The sequence below is a fragment of the Anas acuta genome, chromosome Z (assembly GCF_963932015.1).
Source record: "Anas acuta chromosome Z, bAnaAcu1.1, whole genome shotgun sequence".
NCBI lineage: Eukaryota > Metazoa > Chordata > Aves > Anseriformes > Anatidae > Anas > Anas acuta.
Genome location: NC_089017.1, coordinates 42,949,360 through 42,961,512, shown reverse-complemented (window position 1 = coordinate 42,961,512; position 12,153 = coordinate 42,949,360). Strand labels below are relative to the sequence as shown.

The 12,153-nt window shown below is 40.5% G+C and overlaps 1 protein-coding gene across 3 annotated transcripts in view; it reads right to left on the bottom strand.

Moving 5' to 3' along the window:
• Positions 1–12,153, bottom strand: part of SYK (spleen associated tyrosine kinase) — a 55,957-nt gene that overhangs the window by 23,726 nt on the left and 20,078 nt on the right. For all 3 annotated transcript variants that reach the window (XM_068666962.1, XM_068666961.1, XM_068666963.1), the window contains 2 exons: positions 9,371–9,831; positions 7,745–7,905 (listed from right to left, as the gene is read on the bottom strand). In XM_068666962.1, the coding sequence (XP_068523063.1) occupies positions 7,745–7,905; positions 9,371–9,784 (575 nt within the window). In that variant the 5' untranslated portion in view covers positions 9,785–9,831. The remainder of the gene's footprint in view (positions 1–7,744; positions 7,906–9,370; positions 9,832–12,153) is intronic.

Genomic DNA, 12,153 nt, shown 5'->3' with positions numbered 1-12,153 from the left:
ACATAATAAGGGTAGTTGAATATTAAAGATACTCTGTAAGGTTGGATAAATGGTGCACCTAACTAGGTATGCAGTCTTGTAGTGTCAAATGCCTAGAGGTGGACAGTAAGAGTAATGCAAATATAGGCAGTTACATGTATTTTTTGACAGCTACAGTTTTTTGGTCGGACAAAAGACAAGTAAACTCTTACAAACAACTGCACTTCAGATCTTATTATTTCAAAATGGTGTTACTGGTGTTAACTATTGTGACATACAAGAGGCAGCTTGGTCCCTAGAGGTCAAGAGATGCCATTATGAGTGGTGTTGTGAGCCAATTTATCAGTCTTGTACATTTTAATATATTTAATTGCATATTAAAGACATCTGATTTATTTATTTTTTTTTTTACTTAATTTTTCACATTTTATGTGAACTACATAAAAAGGTATATGGAGCCTAAACTGCTAATTGTGCAATGCCTTCAACCAGACTTTCCTTAAAGTTGACCTTTTAAGTTTAACAGTATTTCTGAATTATTGTTTATTTTCCTTCAGCTTCAGATTTCCTTCAGCTTCAGAATTTCTGTTTTTTAGCACGTATACAAGATCACACATTTATATAGCTGACGTGGTCACCACCAATGACAAAGTAAGATGTGCCAAGAGCTATCACGTACTTAATAGAATCGTTTCCTGTGTGAAACTGCGGAGAAAGTATTTTTAATACCGCTGGTCTGTCACCATTAGCAAATATTTAGTTTATTTTTCAACTGGTCCATGCATGCATGAGCTCACATAGATAATACTACTAACAACAATAACAACACATTATTAAATGCCATTAAGTATGTGATGTTATTAATAATAATATTACCTATGATCATCTAGATAACACTGATTGCCATATTCTATAATTATGTTCTCTACCAGGGAAAGTTCAATGAAAAACTAATTCTTCACAGAACTCTGGTAAGAAACAAAGTCCTATATGGCATGAAAAATAATAATGAAACAGATGGAGTCTTTAAACAATTTAAATCCTTTGTTTTCAGTTGCTCTTTGGATCATCTTACAGATGTCATATTTTCCTTCTTTTCTGCCGCTATAGTTTTTCCTCCAAATGTTGTGGCTAGAGTGGCAATCTTTTCCATGAATGTTTTTTCCAGAAGAAGTGGATGCTGATTCCTATTTCTTGTCATGACATTGTTTCTACATTTGGCTTTGAAAACAAACTCTACAGCACCCACATACATTCTTATTTCCCTAGCTTTTCTGTCCTGACAAAACCTTAAAAAGACCTTTGAAAACACCTTAGTGAAACATTGCTCCCACATAACTCTTCCAGCAGCTTGTATGAGGGACAGTACTAAATTTCTGACGCTATTCAGAATGCTTTGCAATGAAATCAGAAATCTTTTCAACTATTTCCATAGTTATTGTACACAAACATATGTAGCTCTGATAATCTTGTAGTGATGCAATAAACTGGTAAAGAAAGCTAAGCATTACATGTGGTCTCACAGAGACCCCTGTACTCAATTTTGTTTCAAGCTAGGTCAGACATCAGATTTCTAGTGTGATTACATTTTTAGTGACCCTTGCAAAAGAATATAAAGAAATATTGTAACCTTCTAAATTATCTTTCCTGTAATTATTTAATTATTATCTTTCCTGTAATAAACAAGATTGTGTTTGTCATATACCAGCACTTAATTCAGATCTGCTTGTGCAGTTGATCAATACCTCTGGAGTTCATCTTTTCCAAAATCTAGCTTCCTTTATGTTCCCTGGATGCTTTCCAATTCCCACTTAAACAAGTGACCTTCTTCTAGACAGTGAATGTTTCTAAATTTTATCCTTCAGTAAGCTACCACAATTGAGCATCTCAACCAATGTGAGAAAAAAGTTCCTGCACATTTGCAAGCACAAATTCACAGTAATCAGTCCACAGATGTACAGAAGATTCTGACATGCACTGCTAGTGGGTAAGGAAAATATATAAAATATGTGTGCCTGAAATATAAAACAATGCACCTCTCTAGCACTCACAATTTTCATGCTACTGTTTCAGTTAACTAAAAAATGAGTGATTTATTTGTCAAATCTAAGCAAGCCTGTGTTGGGCAAACCACTGCAGAAATAGAAAATGTCTCTGAATTAGACATTTGATTTGTTATTTCCTATGGGCAAATAACAGGTCTACTTATCTGAGAGCCAAAAGGACTTCAGAAGGAAAACCAATAGATTTCTGGTACAAATGAGCAACATTACATCTTTTGCTGGTCTGGCTGCTGAATTACGGGGCAAAGATCTTGTCCTGTTTTTTTTCCAAGAAGCATGAGTCAACAGCTGCTAGGTGGCTACTGAGCTCTATACCTGCCAGATAGGCAGTCTATGTCAGAACAATTAATGCATTTGAAAGCACCCTGCAGATGCAAAAGAAAACTATTAAGGCTCCAGTGGCACATCTTACAGTTTAAACAGAACCTCTAAGTCAGAATTTTTCTCTCAAAGGGTTTATCTACCTGATGTGAAAGAAGCCTTCTGAGCTGCAGCAGAGCTATCTAAGCACACCCACTGACATAAGCAGTCCCACAGGGAAGAAGGTCTATCTAGTCATCAAGTCTATCACTGCAAACAGTACCAGAGATGGCTCTTTGGCTGTCTCTGAGGGAAGCAGAAAAATGCTGGGAAAGAATTTCTATTTAAAACTCTAGGAATGCTTAAAGAAGATTAAAAAGAGACCAGAAACTACAATGGAGACTGAAAATGTCAAGTCTGCTAAAAAACTGCCCTAACTCCAAACCCTATCCTTGTGTTTACGAAATGTTAGCTAAGGAATCCATTTTCTATCTTTCTCTTTCTTTTTATTTATTTATTTATTTTTTAAGAAATATAGATTAATTTTTATTATTTCTATTAAAGAGAAGAACTTTCACGACGTAAAAGCCAATGCATGCAAGGGTTAAACTGGAAAAACTGCATATTTTAATACATCATCAACATCATGACTCAGATGATGAAACAATAGTTTGTAAATATATTAATGCATAAAATAATATTTTAGAAAAAAAAAAGTCATAAAAAAGAGTTGTTTCATTTTAGTATTGTATATACATTTGCTCCAATGGAGATAAATAGCAAAAGAGAGTAGCAAAGTAACAAGAGAATGAAAAGGAGAGAAAGCATGGCATTGTTGTGTTGGTAATTATCTACTCAGTGACTACGAATCAGTGAAAACTCTCTTGTGCTACTGAAAGAAGATTTCAGAAGTGGTGAATCTGTGACAATGGGAATATTTGGCTCCACAAACTTGTAATATTTCCTCCTTACAATTCACAGAGAAAACATCTCGGTAATGACTTTCAGAGTGTGATCCTAAGAAATATAAAGTAGTAGGCTGAAAATATGAAGGTGCTTGGCTGTGACAGTTTTACCCTGCTGGGCAGCTGAGCTCCACAATAGCTACTCTCTCATTCACCATCCTCAGAGAAGAAGAGGGAGAAAATAGATGTAAAGGGCTCATGGGGTTTAGGCAAGGACAGGGAGATCACTCAACAAGTATCATCAAGGGCAAAACAGACTTAGTATAGGGAGATTAATATGATTTATTGCCTATCACTAGAACAGTGAGAAACTAAAAGCAAATTAAAAACACCTTCCCCACATCTACCCTCTTCTACCTTCCCTCCCCCGAGTAGCACAAGGGAATGGGGAATGTGGAAAGGGGAATGAGGAATGGAGAATGGGGAATGTGGGCTGCGGTCAGTCCCTGACACTTCATCGACACCGCTCCCTCAGGGTCCCTCCCTGCCCCTGCTCCCCGTGGGGTCGCTCCCATGGATGCCATCCTGCCCGAACTGAGCCTGCGGGGGCTGCCCACAGGCAGCAGCTCCTCAAGCACTGCTCCCACACGGCTCCGTCCCACGGGGTCCATCCATCCATCCCCCAGGAGCAAACTGCTCCAGCACGGGTCCCCCACGGGTGGGGGCAGCTCCCCCCAGACCCCCTGCTCCTGCGGGGGCTCCTCTCCACGGGCTGCAGCTGCGGCCCGGGGCCTGCTCCTGCGGGGGCTCTCCATGGGCCGCAGCCTCCTCCAGGCCACATCCACCTGCTCCAGCGGGGGCTCCTCCACCCATGGGGGGGCTGCAGCGTGGAGATCTGCTCCATGGGGGACCCATGGGCTGCAGGGGGACAGCCTGCTCCACCAGGGGCCTCTCCCTGCACAGCCCGCAGGGGAACTGCTGCTGCCTGCCTGCCTGCAGCACCTCCTGCCCTCCTGCTGCACACACCTGGGGGCTGCAGGGCTGCTTCTCACTCCTTGCACTCCCAGCTGCTGTTGAGCATCAGGTTTTTTCCTTTTCTTAAATCTGCTCTTCCAGAAGCCCAACCAGTGTCTCTCCCTGGCTCAGCTCTGGCCAGCAGCGGGTCCCTTTTGGAGCCAGCTGGGGCTGGCTCTGCTCTAACATGGGGCAACTGCTGGGCGCTGCTCACAGAGGCCACCCTTGCAATGTCCTGTTACCAAAGCTTTGCCACGTAAGCCCTATATAGTGGCAACTTCAGTGAGAATAACTATGAAATAAAAAGGGACTGAGACAAGGGAGAAGATTTAAAGAAAGGAGATGTCAGTATACTCAAATTATTAGTATGTAAAACCTGATAGGAATTAACTTGACTGGAAGGAAGGATTTAGAGGATTTAATAGTTTTTAAAATAAGTATTTGAGACTGAAAATACAAACTACTCCATATGGAAGCATATGAAAGCTACATTGACACTAACAAATAATGGGGCAAATCAGTAAAGTAAGACAGTGGATACTGAAGAACTGTATCCACCCTGTACATATTTCTAGGGTTTTACTTTGGAGAAGCTTCAGAAAAGTCATAGATGAGTACTGAACAAGATTACATAGGTAATGAAATTTCTTTCAGGAATTATATAGCTCTAAGTGATTCTTTCTTGGCCATGACCTTTAAACTTTAATTTTATTATTGCATATTTATTTATTTATTTATTCATTCATTTATTTACTGGGGGTGGGGGTGGGGAGAAGGAGGGAAAGAGGCAAAAATGCCACAAAGAAAACATTTATATTTTTCAAATGAGGATTTTCTCAATTAAAAACTGTTTTGCTAGGAGATTTTGACTGACTCTGATCCTGACAAGATGATGGCTGCTCGTCACCACCATAACTGACATGTTTGTGCTCATAAATTCTAATAATGGGGCTACATTAACACAAAGGGAGACAGACACAAAATGAAATTACTAAGGTGAAAGAAATTCCTTCTCTGGCTTAATTGCAAAAGAAAGGCACATCTCTGCTCTTAGGAATACTTGACAGTTGTGGATACTAGACATGTAGGACAGACAGCTTACTAATACTTGTTCTGCTTTGGTTAAATCAGTGTGTTGGGTGTCGGAGGAGATGCTTGGCTTGGGGGGCACACTGGGAGGAGGCTGGGCTGCCCTCTGCCAGGCATGGCTGTGTCCAGCCAGGTCCAGCTGCCTGCAGCAGGCCCTGTGGAGGGCACCACAGTTCCCTCAGCCGTGTGCGCACACTGCTGCCCTTTGAGGATGTGGACAGTTCCAGGAGGAACTGTAGCCCCTGGAGCGTGCATTTCTGCAGGAAAGAGTGTGGGGAGAAAGGAGACAGAGAGAAACTGCTATGGGCTGGCCACAGGTTTGTTTCCCTGAACCCATAGATTTTGGGGGAGGGGGGGGACTTTGCTGGGGGAGCAAAGTCCCACCCACTGTAAGTGAAGCGCAGGCTCAAGACCACCTGATGAAACTAAACAGGTAGAAATCTATGGGACCTGACAACATGCATCCCAGGGTCCTGAGGGAACTGGCTGATGTAGTTGTCAAGCCTTTCTCCATTACATTTGGAAAGTCCTGGCAGTCAGGTGAAGTCCCTGGTGGCTGTAAAAAGGGAAACATCATGCCTCTTTTTAAAAAGGGTAGAAAGGAGGACCCGGGGAATGACAAATTGATGAGCTTCACCTCTGTGCCTGGAAAGATCATGGAAAAGATCCTCCTGGAAGCAATGTCAAGGCACATGCAAGACAAAAAGGTCTTCAACTTTATCAATGACATGGACAGTGGAATCAAGTGCACCCTCAGCAAGTTTGCAGATGACACCAAGCTGAGTGGTGCAGCTGATACAATAGAAGGAAGAGATGCCATCTGAAGGGATTTGGACAAACTTGAGAAGTGGGCCTACGTGAACCTAATGAGGTTCAACAAGTCTAAATGCAGGGTGCTGCACCTGGGCCAGGGCAATCTCAGGCATGAATACAGACTGGGAGAAGAACTCATTGAGAGCAGCCCTGCAGAGAAGGATTTGGGGGCTCTGCTGGATGAAAAGCTGGACATGAGTCGGCAGTGCACGCCTGCATTCCAGAAGGCCAACTGCATCCTGGGCTGCAATAAAAGAGGAGGGGCCAGCAGGTCAAGGGAGGTGATTGTCACCCTCTGCTCTGTCCTTGTGAGGCCCTACTTGGAGTACTGCTTCCAGGTCTGGAGCCCCGAGCACATGATGGATGTGGAGCTGTTAGAGTGGGTCCAGAAGAAGGCCACAAAGATGATCAAGGGGCTGCAGCACTTCTCCTACTTTGAAAAAATGAGAGAGCTGGGAATATTCAGCCTATAGAAGAGAAGGCTCCAGGGCCACCTTACTGCAACCTTTCAGTATCTGAAGGGGACTTATAAAAATATGGGGAGTAATTCTTTGCTCAGTTGGATAATGACAGGACAAGAGGGAATGATTTTAAATTAGAAGAGGGGAGATATAGATTAGAGGTTAAGAAAAAATTCTTCACTCAGAGGGTGGTGAGCACTGGAACAGTTTGCCCAGAAAGGCTCTGGATGCCCTATCCCTGGAGGTGTTCAAGACCAGGTTAGATGAGGCCTTGAGCAACTTGATCTAGTGGCTGGCATCCCTGCCTATGGCAGGGGTTAGAACTAGATAATCTTTGAGGTCCCTTCCAGCCCAAGCAATTCTATGATGATTCTGTGATGATGTCCACAATCCCCTGACCCCCATCACCCTTTGCAGTCTGTTGGGGAAAAGAGTTGGGCTGGAAGGAGTAAAGTTGAGCCTGTGAAAATGTGGGGACATGATTTGAGTGCAATATGTTGTTTGATGTTTTTGTCTTCGTTACTTACAATCCAAATTATATTAATTGGTAATTAAATTAATTTTACCCAATCAAAGTCTGTTTTGCCTGTGACAAAGACTGGTAAACAGTCTCCCTGCTGTCTCTCCTCATCTTGACCAACAAGCTTTTCCACTTTATTTTCTCCCCCTGCCCATTTGAGCTGGGGGATTATGTGACTGACTGGGTGAGCTGATGTTAACCCACCACAATCATTTAGTACTGCTTATCAATTGATTTATTTTATTTTATTTTATTTTATTTTATTTTATTTTATTTTATTTTATTTTATTTTATTTTATTTTATTTTATTTTATTTTATTTTATTTTATTTTATTATTTTATTTTTGGACACTGAACTTCTTTGATGTTCTATTTAGAACACTTGCTTAAAAAACAGTGACCCAAACATACACTATAGTTTCCCATCTTCAGTTAAGTGAAAACTGAACCTTGGACACACTTGTTTAGTATAGGAATAGTTACATTGTGTAATATTTATCATGCTGAACTGATATCTCTCTGTGAATAAGCCATCTTTTAGGACACTCTCTCACTTGGGCACTAAGGGCAAACAGCAATAATATAGGAAAAAGCACTCACAAAAATTTTCCATTGTTTCTTGACCCAATGAGGATACGGTGCTCTGATTCTTCCCGAGAAATCCTCCCGTGGAACCAAGGCATCTTCTCATGGGCTGTAGTAGCAATCAATTTCTCCAGCTGAGGTTTTTGACTTATGATAGCTTGTTCAAGAGCATGACCCTAGATTGGTAGAAACACAATGGCACAATCAAATTGTCTTCTGCGATAGAAAGTTTACATATAGATTCCCAGTATTGTATGGCTTTTGGGACATTTGAAACCTGTACATTTTGTTGTATATGAGGAAAAGTAATAGTTGCTACACAGACATTAAAACAAAAGATAAATAGGGTAATCTAGACATCACAAAGCTAGGTTTTTTCTTTTATCTCTGAGAAGTGGAAGGAAAAATAATGAGTAAACCATAAATAGATTAATATCTCAATCAAAATTTGTGTCATATTTTTATGCTAGTCTGGCATAGCAAATATACTTGATGTCACTCTGAGATGTCATAACATACCTCCATATTACATACCTTATGTCAGCTTGCTGACATTAACTAAACACACTTTGCACTGTTTCAGCATGTACATATTGCAATATACTGCAGGAAAAATACCCACTGTTCATAAAAATCTGATAATTAAAATTCTGTTGTGACAAAATACTGTATAGCATATTTGGGATTGATGTATTGTGTTTGTGTGTGTTCAGCAGAATATCCAAGTTTGAAGGGACCCACAAGGATCACTGAGTCCATCTTACAGCTTCATAAAGGACCTCCTGAAAATTAAACCATATATCTGAGAGTACAGGCCAAATACTTGAACTCCAGCAGTTCGGTGCTGTAACCACTGCCCTGGGCAGCCTGTCCCAGTGCCCAACCCCCCTCTGGGTGCAGAACCTTTCCCTATCCCCCAGACTGACCCTCCCGTGTCCCAGCTCCATGCCATTCCCTCGTGTCCTGTCGCTGTCCCCAGAGAGCAGAGCTCAGCGCCTGCCCCTCCGCTCCCCTCGTGAGGGAGCTGCAGGCCGCCATGAGGCCTCCCCTCGGCCTGCTCTGCTCTGGGCTGGACAAACCAAGGCACCCCAGCTGCTCCTCAGATGTCTTGCTCACTAGACCCATGGCAATCTTTGTTGCCCCCCACCCCAGACACTCTCTAATAGTTTTATGTTCTTGTATTGTGGTGTCCCAAATTGCACACAGTACTTGAGGTGAGGCTGCACCAGCACAGAGCAGAGCGGGACAATCCCTTCCCTCGACTGGCTAGCAATGCTGTGCCCGATGTACCCCAGGATACTGCCACAGTTGATTCACATTCAAATTGTTCTTGGCCAGAACCCACAGATCCCTTTCCATCAGTCTGATCTCCAGTTGTCATCCTCCCGTCTATACAGACATCCAGGATTACTCTGTCCCAGATGCAGAACCTGGCACTTGTTCTTGTTAAATTTCATATGGTTGGTGATTACCCAGCTCTCTAATCTATCAAGATATCTTAGTGCAAGTTAGTTAAGTAGGACTTTCCCCTCATGAACTCATGTTAGCTACAACAGCAGCAACTGCTGGAACCAAATCCTGTACTTCCTTTTTATCCTAATTCAAAGACCATTTTATGGAAAAACCAGCCTGCAAATTTACCTGCAAATTCCAAGTTTGTTTGACGTACTCCCTGATGAGGTTCTCTTTTAAATCTTCAAAGGGCCCTGTTTTGGGTTCAATGCCTGGTGGTCGGTTGAAAGGTTTTCTCAGTAGACAGATTAGGCCATCTGCTTCCTCTGAATGATAGTTAATTAGTTCAGCAGGACTCGCATGAGACTTCCCTCCTGCAATAGCATATGTGCCACTCAGCTCCCTCTCAATTGTATAATGATGAACCTTCCTTCCATGGGCCAAGGATAAGGCAAAGCCTCCAAGGTAATTCCGACTTTGGCGAAGCAGATATAGTCCATCACTCACTCCTCCTTGCATCAGATACTCCTCAGCTTCCTCACGTGTAATATTGCCAAAGAAGTATGGCAAATGGTTAGCTGGGTTAGTCATGCTGGAAGCCATGATTTATTTATTTTCGCTTTCTAAGAAGCCAACTTAATGTTTAACACCTGAAAAGAAAGAAGGAGACATGATTAACAGTTGAAAAAAAGAGAGGATAAAACCATAACTTGGCAGTTCACGTGTGGTATGTTTTTAATACATTTTTGAAAAACTTTTGGGAAGAAGGTAACATTTTTGTTTTTATCTTGTTAGAGGTTGTCTTTCTAAATGCCAATAGTGGGTTTATCCTGGTTATATACTGCTATTGAAGTTTCCTCAAACTCCATGAGTATCCTGCAATTCTTTCTCTGTCCTCTGGTCTTTTTCCCAGCCATATAGAGTCTTGACATTTTCACTTGCCCAAATATCTCTATCCATTCTTTCATTCTGCCTTCAGATTTTTCTCAATGTAAATAAATAAATAGGTAAGAAAGACTTAGTAAGTAGGTTTTCCTTCCAGTTTTGTGTGACTATAATTTTGCTTGTAAGAGTAGCTTATGCCAGTAAGTGGGCTGAATATGGACAAAAGTCCTATATTAAAATAGTTAACATTTTTCTCTCACAGAGCTTCACCAGAAAATCACTTTTTTTTTCTCTTTTTTAATGGTGAAAAAAATAGTTAATTTAATAGTGTCTTCCTAAACATTTTTCATTTCAAACAGATTATCTTGAAACAATATGAAGGCACACTGCCAAAAAAAACACACAGAAGAGAACAAAGTTCAGCATTTATGAAGAACAAGATGAAGACAATATAAATAGCTTCTTTTATTCTGAACTTAATAATTCAAAAATCTCTTATTTAAAAAAAAAATAAAAAAAGAAAAGAAAGGGGAAAAAAAGCATTCACAGAACTCAGCAATACTATTCTTCTTTTCTTCTTGTGTCCTGTTTTCCCCTGAGCTATTTCAGTCTTCTACATTGTCAGCAGAGAAACTTATTTTCATTAAAACTCATGACATTTTCACTACCAGGACAGCTAGGTATTATGCTGGAATTACTTTTGTCACTTTCAAGTCACTGAAGCATATACATCAGAATGGAAGAGATGGATTTTGTTTATTATTTGTCTTAGTGTTGTTTAAATGACAATCTAATAGAAACAAGGAAGAACACCACAGCTACCTGCTGACAGCATTTACATGTATAGCAAGTGAATATATTAAGACACTAATGATAACTGCATTCTTGCAATAATATTTGCAAGCTTTGTTTTAACAGATGAAGTGATGCACAACTACAATTACTTACGTCATGGCAAGTTCACCACTCAATTCATGAATTGTTTCCTGCAACATTATAAGCTTTCATATACTTCCTCCTCCAAATGCTTTCCAGACCTAACCACACTTTAATTGGGACTGATTGTAGACTGTAACATCCACGGTTTATGGGGCATAAAACTGAAAGTTCCATTTAGGATCAGTTCTACAACTTCTTCCAGTCTAGAAAGAATGACTATTGAAGAGAAAAAATTCCACTAAGTATTATTGCCTCTGCATATTTAAAGTCATCAGATGAATAATGACTTTCACAGAATACATGAAATGCTGAATACAACTAACTGGAAATGCTTATATTTACATTACTTGTGTTTATTAAAGGAAGCTTTTCCTTAGGAACTATCTCACAACTTCATTGCCAGAATTATTATTTGCTTGTGGTTTAAGTTTGGTTTCGACAACTTAATTTTGAAATAGTCTCAGGTATAGATAACAGGCGACAGCCTCTATTATCTGTAGTGTATTATGTAGATTTTAGGCTAACTAGTTAACACTACAAATATATGAAAGGAAAAATGCTGTTCTTTATACTTACAAGATAACTGTATATCTTGTATTATTTTTTTCAATGTATGTATATTAAGAAAAATCTATGCATGCTAAATAATAATAATAATAACAACAATAACAATAATAATAAATACAGGGATGTTAACCTATAAACCAATTACCTGTTTTATTTAGCAACTCTTTCCCACTTTCCATTACCTTGAATGAAAGCCAACAAAAGGATTGGAAACTCAGTTCCTGTCTCTATTGCTGTGCATGATCTAGCAACAGAAGCCGTGTGCCCTTCACACTTAAAAGGAAGGGCAGAATTTTAGGAAAGCCAGGCAGCAGCCCATGGAATCAGCATGAAATAATTCAGAGGTACATAAACAGGGTTAACAGACCTCTCAGCTTGTAGCTGGCTGAAGTGTGCAGCTGAATCATGTGAGTATGGGTGAAGAGAACTTTAGGGAAGACCACCTAAGAAAGGAGGGTCCATGATGCAAAACTGCAACTTGGGAGTGGACATCTTAACAAAGGACCTTTAGGCAGAGTGTGCTCTAGGCTAATATCTTCCCTGGCAGCCCTGCTGCATGCATGCATAAAGCTGCTCTTTAT